A 27,915-nucleotide genomic window follows, 5' to 3' on the forward strand; every position below is an offset into this window, starting at 1 on the left:
AGGAGTTCGGTGGGTTTCTCCTCCATCCATAGTGACCCAGACAAAAATGAAGATTTTTCAGAAGCACGGTTACTTGGGGGATGTCGAATGCTTCCTTCCCTCTCCAAACCACCGAGCAACCAATCCAAGAGAGGGGTACTGCGCTTGGTCGGGCGCTCACACTAAGCAGGGTGTTATGCTGCCCTTGCTTCCGTACTTCAGGAGAATTGTGGATTACTACCATCTCTGCCCGACCCAGTTCACTTTGAAGGGCCTCAAATATTAATCTGCCATGTTCATTCTTTATGCCTCACATGTATGGGACGAGCCATCCCCGCATGACACTAACTGGCCTTTTGATCTAAAATCAACTGCCTCTTATGCCAAGTTAATTTTCTAAATATTTGGATGAATTTAGATCAACTCAAATTGATATTGATACCATACTTTGCATTTATAGAACATAAAAAATATAAAGGTAATATAATAATACAATCACAACCTTACACGTGATTTTTAATCATTATAAATAAAGAAAATCTTCTCAAAATCAGAGCTAACAATATTAGTGGGAAAACTGTGATTGTTGCCTCTGGATTGCTTCATTCCAATAAACTTGGGGACACCTCATAACAATAGGGACCATGCTACACCTCATCCTATAACATTTGGTTCGTCAAAATCTCGTAAAATTTAACATGGAAATATTAAAACTTGAAATAGTCTTATAAAGGTCTAAGAGAAATAGAAAGCAAACCTTAAAACCAATCCTATAATTTTACATTGATTCTAAACCTCACTGCAGAAAATGAAGAGAAATCCAACCAATTTTGAAGCGCTAGATGGAAAGATAAAAAGACTTGTATTTTTCCAAAATGGAAGAAATTAGTGTGTGATTAGTTATTAACCAAAATAGAATTAACTTTGCTCTATTCTATAAGGAAAAACCTCCCTCTTCAACAAACATTTCCTAAAACCCAAAAGATACAGAGAATCTACCAAAGCAAACATGTTGAAGAATCGAAAGATGACTCATTTTAATCATGGGGAATTTTTACCATAGTAATCAAGTTATAACTTGATTTTAATCATTTTCCCAAGAGGCTTGCTTCGATGTGACGAGATTTAAATTTGTAACCCATCCTTATTATATTTGCATTGATGGATTACAAATTCGCATCTATCATTACGGATGGTTTAACAAATAGCACTCCTTTTTAAAAAAATTGAAAAAAAAAATAGCATTCCACATGTGCTCCCAGGATTGTGAGAAAAAATAATAATAAAAAAATGAGGTTCCTCATATTACTAGGAAAGCAAAAACTATGGGGGCACAAAAGAATTGTAGAGACTCCAAATATTAGTATTGAAAACAATTAAATACACTTTAAAATAAAGAATTTATGTTACATTACAAATTGCCTTTAATAATTCTATAAAAGAGAAAGTTGGACAAAAATTTTTGCTGCAGCTCCTTCAATGAATTGGCCTTTGAAATTGATCTCCAGTTTCATAGTAACAGTCAAACCTGGTCTCAAAAAATCATTGAATCTGTGTAGGATTTAATCATTTAGGCTTTAGCATGAATATAAGGTTTACAGTTTTATCATATGTCCAATCAACCAAGTTGTTTCAAGGGTTTGGCACTATTAACAAATGTTGCACTTTTATTGAAGCCCTGAAGAAGAAGGATCCGAATTGCTTCTATTCCATCTTGGAATGTAAAATTTAACTGCAAAACAATTCATTCGGACATTAGAAGAAACAAATAAAAGAAACCTTTGGTTGTTAAAATCCAGTAACAAATTTCATGTTATTGCTAGGCCACCTGTGCATCTAACACGAGAGTCTCCGCCTAAAGAAGATTGATGACATGGCAACTTAAAGTGTTCTATTATTTTTCAAAAATCGTAAAACTAACGATTGAATAAATTCCTTGTAAAATTACTGGATAAAATAAAATACCAACTTTTTCAGAAGCTTTACTGACATATGTCTTTTGTAAAAGATTTCAAACACGTGGATTGTGTGATGAATTCAATCGGGATTGACAGCTGCGTTCATTATTTCTCTCTTTTTTTTTTGGCTGGACAAAGAATAAAAAATGAATTCTTTGTAAATTTATTGGATAAATACCAATTTTTTTTCAGAAACATATAAAAACATACGTCCTGTTAAAAAATTTCAAACAAGGATTGTGTGATGAATTCTAATAGGGATCGACAAAAAATAAATAATTAACAAAGCTGTTCATCTCGATTAGAACTCATCACACGTGTTTATTATTTTTCTTAGTCTTAATGAATGTTTTTGTGTAACCCAATATCTGGGCTATCGATCAGAGTAGAGAGTACTAAACTAATTGTAATCTGTAGAGATTTCCAAGGTCTCAAATACTTCGAAACTGTAACCCGATTTCTCCTTAGGATCAATAATGAATTTCTTCAGCCACGACCCTGTACCTGTACCTATGGAATGGTATCTGGTATCAGAGCCGTACACGGCATAGAGGACAAGTCTATAAGTAAGAATACGGAGCTGAGTGTTGTAATTGTGCCTGATATTGAGGGGGCTGAGAATGAGGAATTAGACCCAGAAATTAATCAAGATCCCATTCTGGACGTATCTGAAATCAGTGAAGCAGTGGAACAGGCCTCACAACACCCAAGAGATGATAAAAGGCACGATAAATGAACCAGTGGTCATTTTAATAGACCCAGGCGCAACCTATAATTTCTTATCAAAGGAAGTGATCCAAAATATGGGATTAACAGCGACCAATACTGGTGCTTATGGTGTGATTATTGGGTCAGGAGACTTGGGGATGAGAGAGGGCATTTGCAAGGGAAGAGCACCTCAACTTCAAGGGCCTTTAAACCTTGGAAGTACGAACTTGATATTGGGAATTTAGTGGTTGGCCACTCTCGGAATGGCACATACAAATTGAAAACTTTAGACAGTGAAGTTTCAGCTGGGAATGAGACTGTTGACACTGCAAGGAGAGACCCTTCTCTTGGCAAGACATTAGTTTCTCTTAAAACCATGCTGAAGACTATTATAAGTGAAGGTTCGAGAGTTTTAGTAGAACCAGACCAAGTCAACACGATGATAGACGAGACACCAACGATAGCAGATTTATGAAGGATGTCACTGCTGAGTTTGAGGACATAGCAACTTTGGTGTTCTATTAGTTTTCCTAGTCAGCTAAGTAATTCTTAATGAATGTTTTGTGTAAGCCTACTTGGTGTGGTAAATGGGGAGAGTTGTTTATATTTGGGGTATCGATGATGAGTAGGAGTACGAAAATGATTGTAATCTTGTTAGAAAAAAGTTTCTCGGTAAAGATATCCAAGGTCTCGAGCACTTGGAACTTGTAACCCAATTTCAATAAAAAAATTCTCCAGCCATGACTTTGTACCTATCAATTATGCCAACCAAAATTAGACTTAACAAACCTCTTCACGTTCTTGTTTATTGAACGGTCGAAGAACAAAGTTGACTGCATCCATTTTCCCAGGAGGTCGCCCAATACCTAGAAAAGTTTCATTATATTATTAGGGGGAAAAGAATATACAAAGGGCCACTTTGGTGCCTATATATACATACCAATTCTCAAACGAGGAAAGTCGCGACTCCCTTGAAAATGATCAATGATACTCCTCATCCTACAACAAGAAAGCAAATCATAAAAACCTAACCTAGGCCTCCTCTTTTTGTTTAAAATGTGCATATCATCTTATGAGTTTAAGATCAATGGAAAAGTATATTCCTTGTATTTAACTTTCTTTATACTTGTTTGAAGAAATTTTTGTACACATCAAAAAGAACAAGAATAAAAAGTACGAATAAAAATCTCTTTTCTTACAAGTCTCCTCCCTCTCTCACCACTCAAAATTTGACAAATCACTCATACTTTGACATATTTACTTAAATAACATCTTCCTAGCCAAATGATGGTTTGTCAAATTTTAAGTGTTGGGACATAAAAGAGTAATTTGGAGAACATTTCTATTCCAATTTAAAAAGCAGGCACATATTTCAATTTATGATTAAACTACTTTAGACGAGAAAAACAAATGGCTTAACCAGGTCATGTTATGTTGGAAATAGACAAGAGAACCAATAAATAAATAAACACAACACAAGAGGAAAATCCAAATAGCATGGGGTGGAAAAAGGAAAATTACCAGAGAAACTACGATCTAATCACTGCATACTTAACAAAGGGTTGCAAAATATGAGATAGGGGATGTAATTTTAATTTTTTACAATGTAAGACTATCTCCAATGCATGCACATTTGACATTTCTATTTCCAATTTAAAAGAAGGCACATATTTCATTTTATAATTAAAATACTTTAGTCGAGGAAGACAAAAGGCTTAACCACATCATGTTATGTTGGAAATAGACAAGAGAACCAATAAATAAATAAAGAGTTTTTTTGCAGCTAAACTCTCTCAACTATCATTCCAACATGGACTATTTATGTGTACATCTAGTACACGTGACACGTTTATATTGGTACACCTTGCATTATTATTTAAAAATTATAAAAAAAAAAAATTTCAAAATTTATAATATTTTTTTATTTTTATAATTTTATTTAATTTTAAAATGAATTTTGATATAATTTTGATATAATTTTAAAATAATAATAATATTAGGTGTACTAATATAAACATGCCACATGTACAATAGTGTACACATAAGTAATTCATGGTGGTAGTTAACCAGATGCACCTTGAATTTCTTAACAGTACAGTAGTTTGGAATGTTTTACCGTTAAAATTTGAGTTTAGAGGATTGAGTGCAAGTGAAATGATAGTTGGGAGGGTTTAGCCACAAAAAACTCATAAATAAACTCAACACAAGAGGAAAAGAGGAAAATCCAAATATCATGGGTTGGAAAAAAGAAAATTACCAAACAAACTACAACCTAATCACGGGATATTTAACAAAGGGTGGAAAAATATGAAATAGAGGATCTAATTTGAATTTTGTACAGTGTAAGACCATCTCTAATGCATAAGGTAAAAAAGTGATAAATTTGGCACAAAAAAATAAGTAAATTTTATATTTAGCATGATTTTCGCAATTGTGCTCCAATGCACAATAACAAATTAAGTTGCAAATTGACATAAAAAGTAATTATCATTAATGATAATTTATAAATTAAATATATTTATTAAGTTTCACAGTCCTATTTTAATCCTGGTTCTGCTCTATATTTCTATCACGTGTTTCACACACTTGCACAGTTAGTTTAGTTCGTTACTATGTGTCAGTTAAGTCGGTAAGTCTGTTATGCTTACTGACCAATATCTTTGCTCTGTATATATACTATTTTTCCTGGTCTTTGTAATTAATTCCAATCAATACAGAATATGAATTTCATCAATTCTCTCTTCCGCAATATGGTATCAGAGCGGGAAAGAATTACTTTCCCTGACCGATCCTGATCCTGTCTTCTTCTCCGGCCACAGTATTGTGTTTTCCGTTCCTCTTCTCCGATACTCTGTTCTGCGTTCTCCATCTCCTTTTTCGTTCTTTCCTTTATGACCAGCGAAGTTCAAGCTGAGATTCCAATGGAAAGTGAAGATCAGACCACAAGAACTGTTCAAAGTCCTTCTGCTTCTATCGAACATGGAAACCAAGACTTACAATTCATTAATTCGAAGAATCCTCTCGAAGATCCAACAAATCCTTACTTTCTCCACCATGGCGACAATCCAGGTAACGTTCTTGTATCCCAACTCCTCACTGGACAAGAAAACTATGCATCTTGGAGTAGAGCTATGCAACTTTCTATTTCGGTTAAGAATAAAATTGGATTTCTTGATGGTTCCATCCCAAAACCATCCTCTCCTGATTTTTTTCTATACAACGCTTGGATCAGAAATAACAACATTGTTATTTCTTGGATATTGAATTCTGTCTCAAAAGAAATCTCTTCAAGTATCCTATATGATGAGTCCGCAGCCAACATATGGGATGATCTTAAAACTCGATTCCAACAGAGGAATGGACCTCATATTTACAATCTCAGGAAGGGATTGATGAATCTTAGACAGGATACCTTAACCATTGGTATGTATTTTACCAAACTAAAAACAATTTGGGAAGAATTGTCAAATTACAGACCAAATTGTTCTTGCAATGGCTGCACTTGTGGTGGAGTTAAGAAGCTCCAAGAACATTACCACATGGAATATATCATGTCGTTTTTAATGGGTTTGTCTGATAATTTCTCTCAAGTTCGTGGGAGTATTCTTTTAATGGATCCTCTCCCAGATGTTAACCGAGTCTTTCACCTCGTGACTCAAGAAGAAAATCAAAAAGGCAACTCTACTGCTGGAAACGATCCCAACACCAGCCACGCCTTTGCTTTCCAAGGTGACAAATCAAACAAAGGGGATCAACAAGGGCAGAAATCTCAAGGTTCTAAGAAAGGAAGACCCTTTTGCACCCACTGTAACATACATGGTCACACCATTGAAAGGTGTTACAAGATCCACGGGTATCCACCTGGATACAATAAAAATAACAAACCTAAAGATGCTGTTGCAAATCAAATTCAGACTACTGCAGAAACTAGTGCCAAGACAGAAGATACACACACTCTCCTCCCACAATTAAGCGCGACACAGTACCAACAATTACTCAATCTTCTTGCCAACCAACATGGTAATTTGTCTGTAGCAGATCCTTGCACTTCCACAGACACTTCTGGTATGATACTGACCTGTTCTACCTCTAAATTTTTTGATACTTCTTGGATTTTAGACTCTGGTGCCACCAGGCACATATGTAATAACATTAATCTGTTCCAAAGTATCAGTTATACCACTGCTACAAGACTTATTTTACCAAACAATGAAGTCCTATTAATTAGGCAAAATGGCACTGTCCGTATATCTCAAAATCTCATTCTTGAGGATGTTCTATATGTTCCTAGCTTCAAATTTAATATAATGTCTGTAAGTAGACTAACCAGCAATAATTTTGTTAAGGTTAAATTCTATGCTAACAGCTTTTGTATTCAGGAAAGACACCCCAAGACTGTGATTGGCAGAGGTAAAGAAAGGAATGGTTTGTATATCTTAGATGACATTGATGATGCAGCCTGCAACATTACTGTTACAGCAGATATTTGGCATTCTCGGTTGGGGCATCCCTCTCATAAACGCTTAGCTTTACTTTGCAATAAACTTCATTGTAACATTGATAATGTTCATAAGAATTCTCCCTGTTTTGTATGTCCTATGGCAAAACAAAGAAAACTTCCTTTTCCCAAACATAATGATCTTGCCAAATCTAGTTTTGATTTAATTCATTGTGATACTTGGGGACCTTACCATATCCCGTCTCACTCCAACCATAGATATTTTCTCACCTTGGTTGATGACAAAACTAGATTCACTTGGATTTTTTTAATGAAACAAAAGTTCGATGCCTTCCAAATTGTCACTGATTTTTTATCCTATATTCGAACACAGTTTAAATGCATTTTTAAACGTTTTAGATCAGATAATGCCCCTGAGTTAGTGTTCAAAGATCTTTTTGCAAAATTTGGCATAATGCATGATTTTACTTGTGTTGAAACTCCTGAACAAAATGCTATTGCTGAAAGAAAACATCAACATCTTTTAAATGTTGCTCGAGCTCTTTATTTTCAGGCTAAACTCCCCATCCATTTTTGGAGTGACTGTATCATGACAACGGCTTATCTTATCAACCGCACACCTACACCACGCCTTAACAACAAATGTCCCTATGAATTGCTATTCAAAGAAGTGCCCCATTATGAGCACCTAAGGAACTTTGGATGTCTAGCCTTTGCTAGTACTCTCACTGCCCATAGAAGCAAATTCAATTCAAGAGCTCGAACCTGTGTTTTTATGGGATACCCACAAGGGATCAAAGGGTATCGACTATATGATATTAACAGTAAGGAATTCTTTATTTCAAGAAATGTGACATTTCATGAAAATATATACCCCTTTCACCAACTCAATACCACTAAAGAAATAATTGATCCTTTCTCTAACATTGTATTTCCATCTACACATGTTTCTGAAACTCTTGTCAATGATTTTCCTACTGTTACTTCCAATCCTGCTTGTACTAACTCAACTCCTCAGGAACAATACCCGATACAAGACAGTAGCATACAATCAGAATTTCCTCCCAACGAAGACACCAATGAGGACATTTCCTCCACAAATTCTCCAGTTGCACCACCACCTACTGTCAGACGCACCAGCAGGGTCTCAAGACCTCCTTCTTACCTTCGTGATTATGAATGTCACTCGGTTTTGCAAGACAAAACCTCTACTCCCCATAATCTACAAAAATTTTTATCTTATGACAAATTATCTGATTCTCACAAAGCCTTTATTTCCCTTGTTACAGCTTTATATGAACCGGCTACCTACAATCAAGCATCTCAATACAAAGTTTGGAACAACGCTATGAACAATGAGCTCATTGCTTTGCTCAAAAACAAGACATGGACTTATGTCAAGTTACCTGCCAACAAAAAGGCTATTGGATGTCGATGGGTATATAAAATAAAACTCAACAGTGATGGTTCTATAGAGAGACACAAAGCAAGACTCGTTGCACAAGGCTACACTCAACAAGAAGGACTCGATTTTTTTGACACATTTTCCCCTGTTGCTAAGATGGTCACTTTTAAATTACTGCTGGCCATCTCTACTATAAAGAAATGGCATACCTTGCAACTCGACGTTAATAACGCCTTTCTTAATGGCGATCTTCATGAGGAGGTTTATATGCAAGTTCCCAAAGGCTTGACTTTACCCCCTGAATTTGCTACTGACAAGGACATTGTATGCAAATTGAATAAGTCCATTTATGGACTTAAACAGTCCTCACGCCAATGGTATCGCACTCTCTCTACTGCATTACTTAATGACGGCTTCACTCAATCACAAGCCGATTATACCTTATTCACTAAAGGTACTCAAGACAATTTCATTGCTCTCCTTGTCTATGTGGATGATATAATCATCACCGGCCCCAACTTGGTTTTGCTGCAACAATTACAGACCACTCTCAACAACCAATTCTCCCTCAAAGCACTCGGCACTCTCAAATATTTTCTCGGGTTTGAAATAGCTCGTGCCTCCGAAGGACTAGTTTTATCACAACGCAAATACACTCTCCAGATTCTTGAAGACAGTGGCTACATTGGTAGCAAACCCACCAAAACTCCCATGGATCCGTGTATCAAACTTGATGATCAACAAGGAGAGCCTCTTACTGATCCATCGCATTATCGTCAACTCGTGGGAAAACTTCTCTACCTCACTTTATCAAGGCCCGATATAACCTTTGCTGTCAATGTTCTCAGCCAATTCATGTCTTCCCCTAGAACTCCACACCTTCAAGCAGTTCATCACTTGCTGAGATATCTCAAAGGAAGTCCAGGCCAAGGTCTTCTTTACTCAGCTTCATCATCCCTTCAGTTCCGAGGTTTTTATGATTCGGATTGGGCTTCTTGCCCCATAACTCGTCGCTCCACTACGGGTTTCTGCATCTTCCTTGGAGATTGCCTCATTTCATGGAGAACTAAGAAACAACCAACCATTTCTCGCAGTTCTGCTGAAGCAGAATATAGGGCTCTGGCAGCAACAGGTAGTGAGATTACATGGCTCCAATATCTTCTTCAGGATTTCCAAATACCACAAACACAACCGGCTTTCATCTACTGCGACAACCAATCCGCTATCCACATCGCCAACAATCCAACATTCCACGAAAGAACTAAACATATAGAGCTTGACTGCCACTTCATCAGAGAAAAAATTAATCATTCCAAAATTCGCCTCAGTCCCGTGAATAGCAACTTACAACTTGCTGATGCATTTACAAAACCTCTTGCTTCCACCATCTTGATGTCTCATATTAGCAAAATGTCTGTCCATAATGTGTACAGTCCATCTTGAGGGGGGGGGGGGGGTATTAAGTTCCATAGTCCTATTTTAATCCTGGTTCTGCTCTATATTTCTATCACGTGTTTCACACACTTGCACAGTTAGTTTAGTTCGTTACTATGTGTCAGTTAAGTCGGTAAGTCTGTTATGCTTACTGACCAATATCTTTGGTCTGTATATATACTATTTTTCCTGGTCTTTGTAATTAATTCCAATCAATACAGAATATGAATTTCATCAATTCTCTCTTCCGCAATAATATTTTCTTAAAAATAATGTGAATATTGTAATTAAAAACGTGTATTAAAATCATCCGTCAATGCTAAATGACAATGTTGTAAATGAAAAATGTACATTTAAAGATGTGCCAAATTTAGCAGAATATTATATCTTCGGCCAAATTTTACTCAACTTTTAGCATGTACTAAATTTGAAACAACTTTTGCCATTGGAGAAGCATTTTTTGTAAGTATAGCTAGACATCACAAATTTAGCACTCCATTGGACATGCTCTAAGACAATAATGCATACATAGGGGGTAAAAAATATCATTACAAAAGAAGCATGAAAATTACCCATTGTGCCCTCCATGTCCACCCTTTGGCAACAATTTCATTTTGGCAAAAGGCAAATCTAGATCATCATAGATCTGTAAAATAAAATCAAAAATTGAAGTGGTGGAACAAAGCATCTAGTTAATAGGACAAAGTACATCTCAACACAAAGAAATTAAGAAACATAATAGTAAAGTTAAGAAGAGAGAAAGAAACTACATACCACAAGTACTTGCTTCAGTGGAATCTTGTAATATGAGGCTATGGCTCCAACCTTAATAAACGGGAATAAAAACCACCAAATTAAAAATTACAAGAAAAACAACATTGACCACTTGTGCAAATAGAATTCAGGTAGCAACTTACAGACTCACCGCTTGCATTCATGAAAGTTTGCGGTTTGGCAATCATAACTGGAACATCTTCAATATAACCTGGATAGCAGAACCACCCTATGAAATTCAGTATCGACCAATTGAAAAGGAGTATAAAATATGTGATGTGGGTATACTGATCCTCTAATGGCAATTGAAATACAACTATACACACAAACATCATCATTCAGCTAATTTGTCAGATTGTGCAGTGGATACTTTGCAAGTAGAAACAAGCAAAGCACGCAATATACATATATAAAATTGGCATACTCATGCATAGTGATCCCACTGAAAACAAAACTGTTTTCAGTCAATAAGGTCCCCAACAAAGTCATTCGCAGGTATAATATGCTATGGTTATAAGAAAAAATCAACAACGTCAAACATATATATCTAGTAAAAGGTTCGGAACCTTTGCCAAGAAGGGCTTTGAAAGAAACACTGGTAACACATATCCCTTCAGCTTCAGCAACAGCATCTACCAATTCAAAACCAACCTACAAATCAACAAAACCAGTTAAGAAAAATAAATTATACAAACACCTAAGGCTTGCCAAATTCTCTGAAAGCAATTGGTCGATATTGTTCGTACGGACATTATGGCGAGTTCCGTTGTACTTCTTGCCGGGGTTTCCAAGACCGACGATGAGCCACGGCTTCCGAGGCTGTTTGGGCTCCGGAGACATCGATTCCGGTGCCAAAATAGAAGCGGTGGTCGAGAATCGGGAGAATGTTGAACGAGGAAGAGGAGCCGATGAAAGGGAAGACGGAACTAGGGTTTTGGAAGGTCGAAAGCTATGGCGGTAAGCAGGCTTGCGAAGGGCGGCGATTGGGGAGAGCGAGATACAACTACCGACAACAACTCTCATATTTGATTTTACTTTTCGTTTGAAATTGTCAAATGAGAATTGTACACTACAATGAGCCAAGCGAGGTGGGCGCCGCCGAGTCCCCGGAAGTTCAGTCTTGGAAGTTTTGTTGGGGTTGGGATTGGGGTATTGTTGTGCGAGATGAGTGGGTGGGGGGGTTATTTTGAGGTTGGGCCTAAGTTGGTTATACAGTTGTAGGAGAAGTTGAGGGGTAATTTGAAAAATACCACTTCTATTAATCAATTGATCAAATTTACCTCTAATTTTATATTTAATTGAAATATACCTCTTTTTATATGTATTGTATCCAAAATACCCTGACATAAGATAGTCACATGGAGAGTATTTTAAAGTGACGGGTAAAATTGGTTCAATGTTTAAAAAAAGAGGTAAAAATGATAGACTTTAAAAAAGAGGATAAAAATAAAATAGGACAATACAAAAAGAGTATAGAGTGTAATTTCTGAGGACGACACGGACTACATCTACATTTTCTTTTGGGATTTTTACATAAAATGTCATTTTTTTTTCTTTTTAAACATGTATACTGTTGCTCCAAAATTTGCCCAAAATACGTGGACCAGTCAAGAGGGGACACGTGGATCAGATAACTTGGAAAGATTTGCTAAATCTTTTTATGCCACCAGGAAGCGCTATTAGCATGGGTCCCGGAGGAGACACCCGGAGTACAAGTTACTCCTGGAAGCTAGTATAGCGTGAAGGCTCTCCGGGATGTGTCAGGTCTCTCCCGAGAAATCAAGTCGCATTTAATGCTGCATGGGAGGAAGCGTGTTGGGACTGTAACACGCAATAAAGTCTGACGGCACAACCCCCGAACAGCAGCGCTACAGTAATGATCATTTAAGTCTAGCGACGGCTACTCTGCGAAGAGTCACGTCACTCATAAGACAAAAAGGACATTCTCCATAAAAACCCTACAAAGACCAGGGATTTGACCATGCATCACCCATGGTATATTCATCGGAAATGCCCAACTTTATGGATACTTACAGACACATGTGTAAGAACAATTCTAGGGATTACCCCACCAAAACACTATAAATACCCCCTCAAAGCTCATTTAATGGGGTCGGAGAATCTTGGTTGCAAGAGAGCAAGAAGAGAAAAAACTCACCAAGAACATTCTCTGTATTTAAGAGAAAAACATTCTCTCAAGTGTAGAATCTGTATTAAATACATCCATTAATAGCAGTGGCTCGTGGACTAAGGCTCATTAACGCCCCAACCACGTAAAAAGTCTTCATCTCACTTTCTTACAGCTCATTATTATAATTATATTTTAATAGTTGCCGAAAACCTCGGTCAACATTTTGGTGCTTTCATTGAGAGCTGAGGAAAGCTGCTTCACAACAAGCATTTAACTTCACGATAATGGTGGAGACAAGAGCTACACGTCATCCTCGCCCTCTAGAAGACGCTCAAGATCCCAATGAGGAAGATGTAGCCTCGAGCGGCGAAGAGGAGTCCGAGGAAGAAGAAGAAGGAATAGTTCCCGATGAAAACCACGAGGAACACCTCGACGAGTACGCTTATGATGATGGAAGCTACCAAGAGCTGGTGCTCCTCAGACAAAAAGCTATCGATCATGAAGCTGAGATCGAAGCTCAGAAAGTGCAAAATCAAAAAATGCATGAAGTGATGCTAGCCATGCAGAAAGCCATGGAGGCAGCTGGTATTCACGTGCATCCTAAGGCGATGGCCGCCGGACTCGACGGGGAGCCGCCGACGTCTTCGCCTAATTCCCAGAAGAAAGGCCTAGGGAACCTAGCCCTATAAGGCACCCCGCCGAGGAAAACCAAACAAAAAACCCTACTTCGCCCCCGGTCGAAAGAAAAGGCGCAGGATCCGCGAAAGGTCCGCTCGGATTTCCCTAAAGGGAAAGGTCCGCAGAGGGGCAAGCCCCAAAGAGGGAGTCTTGGCCCTCGGGATCGAGGGGACCGAAAAGCGTTTCCGTGCACCAGGAACTGTGGGGTAGAGGAAGAGGAGGACAGAGATGTCCACCCATTGATCTGAGAAATCAAATCAATGGGAATCAAGGTGACCTCCGGGATCACCTTGACCAAAAAAGATACAGACCCGTAGTCTCCTCGGGTACTGTAAACGAAGGGATTATGGCAGAGCTTGCCATACTTCGAAAAGATATTGCCCGAGTCTCCCGAAGGCAGAAGGGAGATGACTCCGACTCGGACAGTGAGGATCGGGAGCCTTGTGCCAAACATATCCTGGAGGCGGAGCTCCCTAAAAACTTCAAGATGCCCGAGATGGCGGCATATACTGGGAACTCCGACCCCAGTGATCACTTGTCACGATTCAACCGAGTCATGACAGTCATGCGGCCGCAATGACGCCAAATGCTTATGCTTCCCCCTCACTCTGAGCGGATCGGCAGAGGAATGGTTCAAGAAATTGGAACCAGGATCGGTGGGATGTTGGAACAAACTCCAAACCAACTTCCGGAGACAATTTGTCGCCGCCAGGAAGGTCAACTTGGAGGTTAGTGCCTTGACCAACATCAAGCAACTGCCCACCGAGACCTTGAAGAATTACATCAACAGGTTCCGAGAGGAAGCCTCGAAGACCAAGAAGGTCGACGACGGACAACAGCTTGCGCTTCTCCAAGCAGGAATCCGCACTGGGACTCCCTTCTGGAACGAATTACAGCAAGAAGGCGCTGCTAGCCTTCGTGACTTCCGAAGCGAGTCCAAAAATATATTAACCTCGAAGAAGCCCGCATCGTGGCTTACGGAGGCTATTATCCCACCGGGATAGCAGGGATACATGTCGGGAGTATCGCCTCGGGTGCGTCCCGACCGCGACCCCTCCGATAAGTTGGCATACGGTCGCTACTCCGGATACGCCAGGGCCAAGCTTTGCCCCCGCATCTTCCCATTACGCAACCCGTCCGGGGTGAATGGACGGACTCCTTCACAGCCGCCCCGACCGCTAGCTTAACAGTGCCCTACCTGTGGGTCGAGAAGCAAAAGGTCTTCCAAGGGCAGCACCCGAACGGGAGAGAAGCGCCAAAAGAAGGGGTACACACCCCAATACACCCAGTACACAGAGCTCACGGATTCTCAGGAACGTGTATATTTTGCCACAAGGCAGAATACGCACTACCGGAGACCCCAGCCATTGTACAGAGACAGCTCCCGGAGAGATCCGAGTAAAAGGTGCGAGTACCACAACGACATTGGCCACAGCACCAATGAGTGTAAAAATCTCAAAGATGAGATTGAGAATCTGATCCGTTTGGGCCACCTCTATGAGTGGATCAAAAATAGGTTGCCCCACCTTAACCCGGGGCAGGTGGCAGGGGGTATGCCTTCGGGAACACCAGGGGGTACAGCAGGAGTATTGCCTCCAGCTGCTCCCGCAGGTGACACCCAGCATATACCCGGACTACCGCCCCGGCCTAATGGACGGGTAGCCATGATCTCCGGAGGTCCCCATATCGGAGGAAACACTCGAAAGGAGCGAAAGAGATATGCCGAGGCCGCAAGACACAGTGAGGTGTGGGAGGTCACTCAACTCCCAGCTCAAAGGCCTCGGCTAATGGACCAACCCATAACGTTCACGGAAGAAGACGCCAAGACGGTACGTTTTCCTCATCACGACCCGCTGGTCATAGAGACCCCCATCGCAAATAAAGTGGTGGCTAGGGTCCTGATTGACAACGGAAGTTCCGTGAACTTGCTCTTCAAAGAAGCCTTCACTGCGATAGGGTTGACCGACCGGGACCTCTCTCCTAGTGGATCGCAGCTCACAGGGTTTAACGGGACAACGCTAATCCCGATGGGAAAAGTCAGGCTCCCAGTTACCCTGTGCCCGGATACCCCCCAAAGCACATTCAAGTATTGCACCTTCGTGGTGGTAGACCGTCCAATGCCCTACAACGCAATCTTAGGCCGACCGCCCTCGTCGACTTTGGTGCAATAACTTCAATCCGACACCTATGCTTAAAATTCCCTACCTGTGAAGCCGGAGTCGGAACGGTGAGGGGAAATCAAGGAGAGGCCGTGCAATGTTACAATGTTGCCACCCACTTGCCGCACTCATGGTCCGGGGCCCCCGAGATAGAGAAGGCTGAAGAAGACGAGCTGGATCCTCGCATAGGATCCGAAAGGGTCGTAGAACCAATGGAGGACGTCGAAGAAATACCAGTGTGCGACGACGACTCCACCAAAGTACTCCGGATAGGGAGAAGCCTAGATCCGGAGGAAAAAGATAAAATAATAAAAACACTGAAGGGCGCCATCGACATTTTTGCATGGCGCCGGGGAAGACATGACCGCATCGCCCCTCATGTCATCACCCATGTACTCAATGTCAACCCGGACATGCCCCCGTACAAGAAAAGAGACGCCCGCTCGACTCGGTGAAAGCCGAGGCCTTAGAGAAAGAGGTGGATAAACTTTTGTCCAATAGCATGATCCGCGACGTATACTATCCGGAATGGCTGGCCAATCCGGTCCTGGTGCCCAAGCCAAACGGGACTTGGCGGGTTTGTATAGATTTCACAGATCTAAACAAAGCTCGCCCAAAGGATCGCTTTCCGCCGCCCAGGATCGACTGGATGGTGGACGCCACGTCCGGATTTAAGCCGCCGTCTTTCATGGATGCCTATGCTGGGTACAACCAAATAAAAATGCATACGGCGGACCGTGAGTGCACTAGCTTCGGGACCGATAAGGGGGTATACCGTTACCTAGTCATGCCTTTCTTGATCGAAAAATGCCGAGCAACCTATCAAAGAATGGTTAACCGGATGTTTAAAAGCCTCCTGGGACGAAACATGGAAGTATATGTAGACGACATGCTCGTCAAATCCAAAGCATGCAACAGCCATGCAAGCGACTTAGAGGAATGTTTCGAAGTCGTCCGGAGATACGGCATGAAACTCAATCCGAAAAAATGCACATTCGGGGTCAAGTCGGGAAAATTCCTGGGCTTCATAGTCAGCCAAAGGGGGATCGAGGCGAACCCGGAAAAAATCCAAGCTCTCCTGGACATGCCATCCCCCAAGAAACATAAGGACGTGCAAAGTTGACCGGAAAGGTAGCCGCACTGAGCCGTTTTATCTCACGGTCCACGGACAAGTGCATACCCTTCTTCAACATACTGAAGAAATGCCAAAAGTTCGAATGGACAGATGAATGCGAGGAGGCATTCAAAAGGTTAAAAGACCACATGGCCAAACCTCCTATCCTATCAAAACCCGTCCTTGGAGAAGACTTGTTCCTTTACTTGGCCGTCTCCGAGCATGCGGTCAGTGCTGCATTGGTCCGGGAGGAAGAAAAAATTCAGCACCCCGTGTACTATGTTAGTAAACGCATGGTAGGGGCCGAGACAAGGTACCCGGTTATTGAAAAGTTAGTATTCTGCCTCCTGATGGCATCACGGAAGTTGAGACCATACTTCCAAGCCCATCCGATCAGAATTTTGACCAATCATCCACTCCGGCAAGTTCTCCAGAAGCCTGAAGCCTCCGGAAGACTCCTCAAATGGGCAATGGAGCTGAGTCAGTTCGACTTACATTACGTGCCCCGGATTTCCATAAAAGGCCAAGCCTTGGCGGACTTCATCACCGAATGTAATGAAGCCGAGGCAACAGCCAATACACCGGAGCCACCCATCCCCACTTGGAGAGTATTTGTGGATGGAGCTTCTAATGAAAACGGTTCAGGAGCCGGAGTGGCTATGATATCACCTACTGGGTTGCGGCTCCAGGCAGCACTCCGATTCAACTTCACAGCTTCGAATAATGAAGCCGAATATGAGGCCCTGATAGCAGGGCTAAAATTGGCTAAAGCTGTAGGAGCCAAGAGGGTGGAAGTCTACAGCGATTCTCAGCTGGTCGTAAACCAAGTTTCCGGAGAATACCAAACTCGCGGCGAAAGGATGGCCGCGTACGTAACAATAGTCCGAGAACTGCTCCACGAGTTCACGGACTATAAAATAGAAAGAATCCCCCGAGAAAAGAACGCTCACGCGGACTGTCTGGCTAAGTTAGCCTCGGACAGCGAAATCGAAGAGCTGGGGGTAGTACCAGTGGAACGCTTGGCAGAGCCAAGCATCAAAATAAAAGAGACCACACAAACGGTTGGGCAAGAACTCAGCTGGATGGTCCCCATCAAAAAATACATAACCACAGGTGAGTTGCCCCAAGAGAGGGCACTGTCTCGAAAGATTCAGTATCAGGCTCATCGTTATGTAATGATGGATCAAATTCTCTACCGGAGAGGACTCAGCATGCCTTATTTAAGGTGTGTATCGGACCCTGAAGCTAGACAAATCATGCTGGAGGTCCATGAAGGGTTCTGTGGAGATCATACAGGAGGACCCAGCCTCTCAAAGAAAATATTGAGGCAGGGATACTTCTGGCCAACAATGAAAAAAGATTGTATAGACTATGTCTAAAAGTGTGACTCGTGCCAAAGGTACGCGAACATACCGAGAGCTCCTCCAAATGAGATCACTTTGATGACCAGCCCCTGGCCCTTCGCGGTCTGGGGCATAGATCTCATCGGGTCTCTACCTACGGGAAAAGGAGGGGTAAAGTATGCAATAGTAGCAGTGGACTACTTCACCAAGTGGACAGAGGCTGAGCCTATGAAGACAATAACTGCTAAGAAGGCGTTGGACTTTGTTATCAAAAACATAGTGTGTCGATACGGCTTGCCTCACAAGATAGTCTCAGACAATGGAAAGCAATTTGATTGCGAGGAATTTACTGACTTTTGCAACCAACACGGAGTGGTAAAAAGCTTCTCCGCGGTAGCCCGGCCTCAGACAAACGGCCAGGCGGAAGCAGTCAATAAAATCCTAAAGGTCACCTTGAAAAAGAAGCTGCTGGCCTGTAAAAATAACTGGCCTGAAGAATTGCCAAGGGTATTGTGGGCCTACCGGACGACCCCCAGAACCACAACCGGTCTTTCGCCGTTCTCAATGGCGTACGGTTGTGAAGCAATGGTCCCGGTGGAAACATTATTCCCATCCCACAGGAGGACGACTTACGATCCGGCCACCAATCAGGCCCTGCTCCAAGAAGCTCTGGATCAAGTCGAAGAACTCCGGGATGAGTCCCAAATACGGATGGCCGCTTATCAAAAGAAGGTGACCAAGTATTTTAACTCCAAGGTTAAAAACAGAAAATTCGCTATTGGGGATATGGTCCTAAGAAGGGTTTTCCCAGCCACCCAAGAACCCGGAGTGGGGGTACTTGGACCAAATTGGGAAGGACCATATGAAATCGAGGACGAAATCGGTTCTGGCACTTACAAACTGAAAAGAATGGACGGAACTACTGTCCCAAGAGCCTGGAATGCCGATCACCTCAGAAAATATTACCAGTAGCGAATTAAACTTAGATTTTGTTCAAAGGGTTTGTACCGTCCAAATGTATGCCTCCTCTATATTAAATAAAACCGAGTGCCTTAAAAACAAAGTTTCTATGCCACTCAGGGGGGTACTAGGGTATACCGCACGGACAAACAAAAACAATCTAAGTAAAATATCCTGACCCAAAGGGCAGGTCAATCTAAGTAAAATATCCTGACCCAAAGGGCAGGTCAAAAAATATGCGCAAAAATAAAGAGCGTAAGTATAAAAACCCTGAGCCAAAGGACAGGTTGAAATATATAAGTGTGAAAAAAAAAAGATCGCATATATATATAAATAAAAAAAAATATCCTAGCCCGAAGGGTAGGTCATACACATGTAAATGGCCCGGGGACAGGCCTTAAGATATAATTGTCTCCCCTTCAAATAAAAGCTGCCGCCTATATGTAAATTGTTCTAAGGCAGCAGCAAATATGTACAAACAAAACAAAAAAAAAAAGAAAGAAAAGTTACAAGAAGAACGGGTAGAATCTGGGTCAATAATACGGCAGCTCAGTCAGCCCGCGGTGGAAGACGAGGTCCAATCCGTGCCTCAAGCTCAGCATCAAGCCTCTTCTTCTTTTCCCAAAATTTGGCAATCATATCCTCGGGTTTGGGATAAAAAGTAAGCTTGATACTCTGATCATTGGTGGCCCAAGCCATGTAGACACCATCATCAAAGCGCTTCGGGCACCGGGCGCAGGAGACAGGAGAAAGGAGCTCGGCCCTCTTGGCCTTCCTGGTAGACTGATCTTTGTAGTCCCGAAGCTCCTTCAACTCCGCAGCTAGAGCGGCCTTGGATTCGATATCCGACTGGTGAGTCTCCTCTAGAGACCTCACCTTGGCGGCCATTTCATCCAAAGCCTCCCTGGCCTCGCGAAGATCTCGCCTGGCCTTCTCGGCAGCCTCGGTTTGAGCCCTTAGTTCCTCCTGATGATGGGCCTCCATCCTGCCTCTCCGCTGGGCCTCGGCCTGGATCATGGCCTCCGCCTGAGCCTCCCTCCGGGTGGCCTCCTCTTCCTTGGCCTTGGCCTTCTCTTCCTTGGCCTTGCCGCTGCTTCCTGGCGCTCGGCAGCCTCCTGGTAGATCTGCCTCTCCGCTGTGAGGTCTTGGAGGACCTTCCTGACTTCGTTCATGTCCCCAAAGTCGGACAGAGCGAAGCCATGGTTTATGATGTTCCTGGAGAGGCGACCAGCCTCAGCAGCAAGCTAAACCATAACGGGGTATAAGAAAAAATTTCTCAAAGGAAGAAAACAAAATACAAACAACAAAAAGGAAACGCAAAAAATTGCAAAGTACTTACCACTGTGAGGGAATGGCTGAGGTCCTGGACCTGGAAGATGGAGTTCAGGGAAGCGCAAGTGGCAAACCGCTTGGGCGCACAGCGTGTAAGCTGAGAAGCGAACTCACCGGTCATTTCCGCGGCAAAGGGAGCCAAAGTGGGCCCTAGGAGGGGACGGAACCAGTCCGTTAAAGGGTCCAGGTTGAGGTTCCATGGATCATGATAGTCCGGATGGTTGATGCTCGCCTCAACCTCAGCTCGCAGAATCCTCCTAAGGGCCTCCACCTCGGCATACCCCCGGGAGTACTCGTCCATAGCGTAGTTGTGTTTGGCTATGCGAAGCTCCTGCCTCACCTCATCCCCCGGAATCGGGGTAAGATCAATGTGAGGAGGAGCAGGATTTTCCTCCATCGGGGAAACCCCGCCGTCTAGGCCATGAGCAGGAGTGTCGGCCCTCCGAGGCCTCTTCGGCTCGTCCTGGGCAATCATCTTGCCCTTACGCTTGCGAATCAGAGCCACTTCAGGCTCCTCCTCGTCCTCCTCTGCTACCACTTGAAGGGCTTGAGGCTCTCTAGTACCCTCGGCGGCTTCCTCCGAGAAGTCCCACCCTTTCCCTTGGCCTTCTCCCGGAAGCACCTCCTCGTCATCCACTAAGTCAATGGTTTCGGGAGGAGCGCCGGAAGGAACCTTCAAGGAAGGAGCCGGGGGAGAGGGGGTGAAAGCCGGAGGAGCCACGGGAGTATGAACCCCGGCAAGCTGTTCCAGGATGGCATCCATGGAGGTACCTGTTCCAATAAAATAAGCAAGTGTTAGAAGTTCGTGAGAAACTGCTTATAAAAGGTGCAGCAAATAAACTACTCCTACCCGAACTTCCTTATTCGGCCCTAGCAAAGTCCCGAACTTTAATGCTGGCAGCATCATCTCCAAGATAACTGTCCGAGGGCCGAAACCAGCTGGACGCTATGTAAGCCGACGGACCTAAGGGAATAGGTTCCGGAGGGCCGGGGCCCATCCGGGACCGACCTAGGTAATCTCCTAAGTTCGTAAAATAAAATTCCTTCAAATGATCCCCACCGGTCGACGGCATCTTAAACCTACGGAGACGCTCGTCGAACCCTATGGGCCTATGACTGGTATATTCATCAACGGAAGGGACATAGTGAATTATCAAGGGAGACTTACCACCAGCACCGGAAGTGCTAGCACCGGGAGCACCCGAGTTTGGTTCGGGGGCTGAAGGCTGAGGCCGGGAAGTCTGGTTCTCAGAAGAACCTTCAAGACGAAGGGGCCCCCCGGCGGAAGGACCCCCAATCTCTTCTTGAAGAATCTTGTCAAAAAATTTTGCCTCGGACTTCCCGCCAATGGCTTGGCTCCTTCGCACCACCGGACTCCCCACGCGAAGCCCTCTCCCGCAGGCACTGGGCCTTAGAGTACGCCTTCTCCTGGGCCTTCCGGTAGAGATAATCTTGGTATTTCTTCTCTGCCGTAGCAATGAGCTCATCCCGGAAGGCCTTCTCCGCAACCGGCGCCCTCACATTAGGGCAGATGACCTTGGAGAGGTTGGAGTCATCCACGGATTGATGAGAAAGGATAAGTTTAGCCTTTCTACAATTCTCCGTGGTGACCAGGCCCCCGACATCAAGATCGGCATGGTCGTAGGAGGCGAAGGCTTGGGCCCTTCGAAGGAAAGCCTGAGTGGGGAGCGTCCGCTGGTAAGGTGGGATCCGCACCCACTCCGTGAGAAGCTCCGGGTGGTCCACGGCCCTGAACCCGGACGAGAAGAAAAATCGGTGGCGGTACTCCTTAACATGAGTCTGCCTATTATATGGAACCATCCCCTCGTTAGCAGGGTGGATCCGGAACCCATAAAAACCATCCTTAAGTTTGTCCCCTTTCTTGGGGACGGATACAAGTTCATAAAAATATAAAATTTCCGCCGGGCTGGGAGACCCCCAGCCGCGGGCGGTGTAAAAAATAAATAAGCCTGAGAGCAGGCGGTAAGCTTGAGGAATAAGTTGGTATGGCGCAAGGCCGACAAATACAAGAAAATTCACAAAGTAATCTTGGAGCGGGAGCATGGCACCGGCCATCAAATGGGTCTGACTCCAAGCCCCGAAGCCGTCATAGTTGTGATTAGGCGTCTCCGAGTCACGAGGAGGCCGGTGGAAGGTCCCTGAGGTAGAGGGTTTGATCCCAGCCACATTAATGATGTTCTCCAGCTGGTGAGGGCAAGTCAGGGTCGATCGAAGCTCGGCCGCTTCCCAACCAGTGGCGCGGGACTTGTACCCTTCCTGGGCAACAGGTCCCAGAGAAACCTCCTCCAGGGTGGCTATGTTTTTCCCTTTCTTCTTCGAAGATTTCGAGCCAGAAGCAGACATTTTATGTTCTGAGAAAAACAAAAAGAAAAAACCCAGCAGTTAGGCCCCATACCAAACCCTAAATCAGGAAAAAGGGAGTGGGGGTCCCCTAACCGCTGGAAAGAGGCCCCCTCCGGACACGTGTCACCTGGGAAACTCAGGAGAGAATCCCTGAACAAGTGTCGGGTGCAGTAAAATCGCAGAAAAGTGGTTTTGCAAAAAGGAAAAGAAAAGAGAAAAGCCTTCCTATGCCCTAAGCAATTGCTAAACGAAGAACACATGGCCTTCTTCAAACAAAGCTGTATGCCTACAACAGAGGCATGACAATGGCGACTCTACAACTAACACAGTAAACATAAAGCAGAACTCGAAGAACTTAAACACTCACACACCCAGAAGCCTCTAAGTGCGAACCCAGAAAACAAACGAAGTAAATGTAAGCATGTTATTATCTAAAGATGCAAGAAACTTACAGTTGATTGTTGAACTGGGGGTACTGAGCGTGGTTGAGTGAGAGTTGAGAAGCACTGGCAAAATCGAACACTGGAAAATTAAAAGAAGTGTTTAAGTGTTAAAGCAGTTTGTGCTACTTTGAGGAATTTTCTCTCTGAGAAATTCGAGCAGAAATGGCAAGGAATGGAAAGTAACCGAAATGAAGGAAAGGTGGTGGCTTTTATAGGCAAAAGTGCATGAGGAACAGGCGTCTTCACCTACCAATCGCACGGTGGGGGAAACGCACGATTCGAATTCCCAAAAGATCAACGGACCAGATCAATCTACCATTAAGGCGGTGGAAACGTTTGAGTATCCGTCTGACACCATCAATGCGCCGCATCAATCATGGGGCGTGAAACGAATCGACCTCTGCGAAAGTGAATCGCCGCATTTAATGCCATTATTAGACACACCTCCACGCGCCCCCAAGTCGTATCAGAAGACCGAGGAGGCGGCTGGAAACATTCCTGCAAACAAGCATATTGCTGCATTAAATGACATCATTTAATGTGCTCCCACGCGCTCGAGGCTCGAGCTAGGGAAACGAGGGGTCAACCGGAGACATTTGAACAAGCCTTGGTTTATTTTTACTAAGTAAACAAGGCTTGGGGGGTAAATGTTGCTCCAAAATTTGCCCAAAATACGTGGACCAGTCAAGAGGGGACACGTGGATCAGATAACTTGGAAAGATTTGCTAAATCTTTTTATGCCACCAGGAAGCGCTATTAGCATGGGTCCCAGAGGAGACACCCGGAGTACAAGTTACTCCTGGAAGCTAGTATAGCGTGAAGGCTCTCCGGGATGTGTCAGGTCTCTCCCGAGAAATCAAGTCGCATTTAATGCTGCATGGGAGGAAGCGTGTTAGGACTGTAACACGCAATAAAGTCTGACGGCACAACCCCCGAACAGCAGCGCTACAGTAATGATCATTTAAGTCTAGCGACGGCTACTCTGCGAAGAGTCACGTCACTCATAAGACAAAAAGGACATTCTCCATAAAAACCCTACAGCACCTAGGGATTTGACCATGCATCACCCATGGTATATTCATCGGAAATGCCCAACTTTATGGATACTTACAGACACATGTGTAAGAACAATTCTAGGGATTACCCCACCAAAACACTATAAATACCCCCTCAAAGCTCATTTAATGGGGTCGGAGAATCTTGGTTGCAAGAGAGCAAGAAGAGAAAAAACTCACCAAGAACATTCTCTGTATTTAAGAGAAAAACATTCTCTCAAGTGTAGAATCTGTATTAAATACATCCATTAATAGCAGTGGCTCGTGGACTAAGGCTCATTAACGCCCCAACCACGTAAAAAGTCTTCATCTCACTTTCTTACAGCTCATTATTATAATTATATTTTAATAGTTGCCGAAAACCTCGGTCAACATATACGGTTATATAGTTTCAGTTTTCATTTTTACCATTTTGTTTAAATATATATACGGTTATTATTTAAAATTTTACAAAAAATATGGTTTTGCTTTTGTCACTTAACTGCTTACACGTTTCCCTCCATTCTGTTAAATATCAATCACTTCTCCGACAGTTATCAGTATCACTCTCTAACCCACTCTCTTCTTATTCTCTTTTTATTTTGAATTTCTTCTTCTTCATCATTCTCATCATCGTCTTCTTCTTTTTTTTTTCTTTTTTTTTCTTTCAGAGTGTTCATTCTTCGTTTCATCTTTATTTTTGAGTAATGGCTATTACTCGATCTCGTTCGAGTTCATTGTTCCCTTCTCCTAAGAAACCAAAAAAAAAATAAAAAGCCTATTAAACAATCTAAACCCAAATCGGTTGCTCAAAAAATTTTGAAACCCCCTAATCAGAAATCCAAAGTTGTTGTTGATGTCGGTGAGCCATCATCTAAGCTTCCTGATTATACATCTAGTGATGCTAGGAAAGCTAAGAGGAAGAGAAATGATAATGACGATGATTTCGTTGTTGTTCGTCCTAGAAAGGTATATCTGAATTATTATTTTTTTGTTGTTTTATTGTTTTCTTTTTGTTGTTCATTTGTAGTTCAAATAATTTATTATCTATTTATTTTTTTATTTGATTAATTTTTCGGGTTTAGAGTTTTTTTCTTTGTTGATTTGATGTTGTGGGTTTCAATCTTAATTTTTAAAATTATTTTTATATGTTCTATGTTCTTTGTTTATTTATAATTTTGTTCATATTTCTTCAATCCTAAGTTAAGTTTTATATGTATTATATTTTTTTGTTAATTTTTTGTTTATATATTGTTACGGGGTTATTTATGTTTTAACTTAGAGTTTTTTTGTCATCTATTTTTTTTCCATATTTTTCTTTAATGTTTGTTGGAAACTTTCTATTTAGGCTTTTTTATCTAGTATATGATTGTTTTCATATAATTTTGTTATTTATTTATTTTTTTGCTGAATTATATATTATTTGACTATTTGTTGATTTTTAGGATTTTCTATTATATTTTGTTTATTCCCTGTTCCTTTGATGTTGTGGGTTTCTTTTTCCACTTTTAAAATACAAATGTATATGCTCTGTTTTTATTGGCTTTTTTTTTTCCCTAATTTTTTGTTTTCTTTAAGTTTATAATTTGTTCATTTATTTATGTATTGTTTATTTTATAGTTGTTGTTGTTTTACTATTTTATTGATTTCACTATTTTATTTTTTAGTTATGGGATAATAAATTTAGTAATGAAGATTTTCATACTACGCGGGTGATCTCTACTTGCTCTTTTCAAATCATTGAGACTATCAACTCTATTTTGTCCCCTAAACAGAAGAAAATGTTTGGACAAACTGTTTTTGGATGCTTTTTAAGAAATCTTTCTTATGTTTTGCAACACCAGTTGTTCCGTTTGTTGTTGAGGGAGGTGGTCCAACCAAATGATAATGAGATGTGGTTTATTGTTACTGGTCGGATGCTAAGGTTTAGCATTGAGAAATTCGCTTTGGTTTCAGACCTTGATTGTTCTGGTCAATGTGACAAGTTGAGGTATAAACAAGAAAAAAAATTGTTGAAGGAGAAGATTTTTACTAGTTTTAAAGAAATAAACAAGAAGGACATGGAGAACGCTTTTATTAGAAAAAGGTTTGGCAATGATGATGAGCTTGCGTTGAAAGTTGTTGTCTTATACTTTGTTCACTGTTTTGTTTTAAGTGATTCAGACACTAAAAAAGTATATGACTTAGAGTTGAATATTATTGATAGTGAAGGTTTAATAAATATGCTTGGGGCAAAGAGTCTTATTATTTATTTCTTGATTCAGTTAGAAATGCGATTGTAAAGAATCTTGTTAAAATAAATAAAGTTGATAATGGAGAGAAAATAGATTTTTATAGGTTGAGTGGTTTGGCCTATATTTTTCAAGTTTGGTTTAATGAATGTTGTGTTTACATTGATGGCATCCATTGAAATTTGATTTTCTATACTTAAAAAACCTTAATATTTTATTCTTAAACCAATACATTTCAAACTAAAAAATATATGACACTTTTATTTAAAACCCAAAAATACCCCTCTCATAACTCAGTTCCATTTTTTCCCAACCCGCATATGCATCGGACCCCCCCATTGGGCCCCATCGGACCCCCCATCGGACATATCGGACTCCATCGGGCCCCATCGGACCCCAACCATCGGACCCCAACCCAATTTTTTTCCCAACTCGCAAGCATCGGACCCCCCCATCGGACCCAACCCAATTTTTTCCCAACTCGCAAGCATCGAACACTCCATCGGGGTGCCCATCGGACCCCCCCCCCCCCCCCCCATCAGGCCATCGTCTTCCCCAAACTACAATTTTTCCAAATCTCAGATCTGAACCTAAAATCGAACTTAAATCTAACAAAACTCACGGTGCACACATAAACACATACATTATACATTATAACCCTAAAATCAATACCTATCAATACTCCAAAACATATATCACACAAAAAAAAAAAATCACAAAAAAAAGGGGGCCGCCGGTGGGAGATCGGTTTTGGTTTGGGAGGGGGCCAGCGTTGTGGACGGTGGTGAGGGGGGGTTTGGGTTGTGGTTCGATTTGGGTTGTAGACGAGCAGAGAGAGAGAGAGATGGGGTTGAGTTATGAGAGGGGTATTTTTGGGTTTTAGATAAAAGTGTCATATTTTTTTTAGTTTGAAATGTATTGGTTTAAGAATAAAACATTAAGGTTTTTTAAGTATAGAAAATCAAATTTCCAATTCTAAATTGCATGCTCGTATTCCTAGAATTTTAAACTGGTCTAATGATACTGTTCCTTCTGTTAATATTTTTATACAACGCCAACCAGAAGCTGTTATTTTAGTAGAAAATTGTTATTTTTAAAATATTTTTATAATTTTTTTAATAAATTTTGTTTTTTACAGGTTTTTCATTTGTATAAAAAAATATTGTTTTTACGTTACTTTCCCGTAATAGTAACGTAAAAACAACGTTGTTTTAGAAATAACAGAAAAATAACACTTTATATTTTTATTGAAAAAAATTGAAATCTATTAAAATTTAATAAAATATAAAAAAAAACTGTAAATTCATAAAATGTAATTTTTTTGTAAACTAATCCTTAGATATTGATTGGAGAAAAAAAGGTAACAATATTAATTATATATTGCAAATAAAAAAGAATAACAATATTAA

The 27,915-nt window shown here is 41.7% G+C and overlaps 1 protein-coding gene across 2 annotated transcripts; it reads right to left on the reverse strand.

Moving 5' to 3' along the window:
* Positions 1-1,321: 1,321 nt before the first annotated feature.
* On the reverse strand, positions 1,322-11,912 carry LOC115704414 (peptidyl-tRNA hydrolase, chloroplastic). Of its 2 annotated transcripts, none has more exons than XR_009684822.1 (8): positions 11,468-11,910; positions 11,284-11,368; positions 10,861-10,928; positions 10,718-10,768; positions 10,516-10,589; positions 3,586-3,644; positions 1,949-3,511; positions 1,322-1,711 (listed from the first exon to the last, which is right to left on the reverse strand). XR_009684822.1 is itself a non-coding variant. In XM_030631622.2 (8 exons), exons 1-8 carry the CDS (start codon positions 11,738-11,740, stop codon positions 1,598-1,600), a joined length of 801 nt encoding a protein of 266 aa, XP_030487482.2. In that variant the 5' UTR covers positions 11,741-11,912; the 3' UTR covers positions 1,322-1,597. The 2 variants fall into 2 exon arrangements, 1 of the variants encoding a protein (XP_030487482.2); XM_030631622.2 differs by having other exon boundaries at positions 3,435-3,511; positions 11,468-11,912.
* Between the last annotated feature and the right edge of the window lie 16,003 nt (positions 11,913-27,915).

Source organism: Cannabis sativa, chromosome X, assembly GCF_029168945.1.
Source record: "Cannabis sativa cultivar Pink pepper isolate KNU-18-1 chromosome X, ASM2916894v1, whole genome shotgun sequence".
NCBI classification, from domain to species: domain Eukaryota; kingdom Viridiplantae; phylum Streptophyta; class Magnoliopsida; order Rosales; family Cannabaceae; genus Cannabis; species Cannabis sativa.

Coding starts and splice junctions, on each gene's coding strand:
- LOC115704414 (XM_030631622.2), bottom strand. CDS start 11,740: ATGAGAGTTGTTGTCGGTAGTTGTATCTCGCTCTCCCCAATCGCCGCC. Junction 3,645..10,515: donor GGACATGGAGGGCACAATGG/GTAATTTTCATG, acceptor TTCTTGTTGTAG/GATGAGGAGTATCATTGATC. Junction 3,512..3,585: donor CTTTCCTCGTTTGAGAATTG/GTATGTATATAT, acceptor AAACTTTTCTAG/GTATTGGGCGACCTCCTGGG.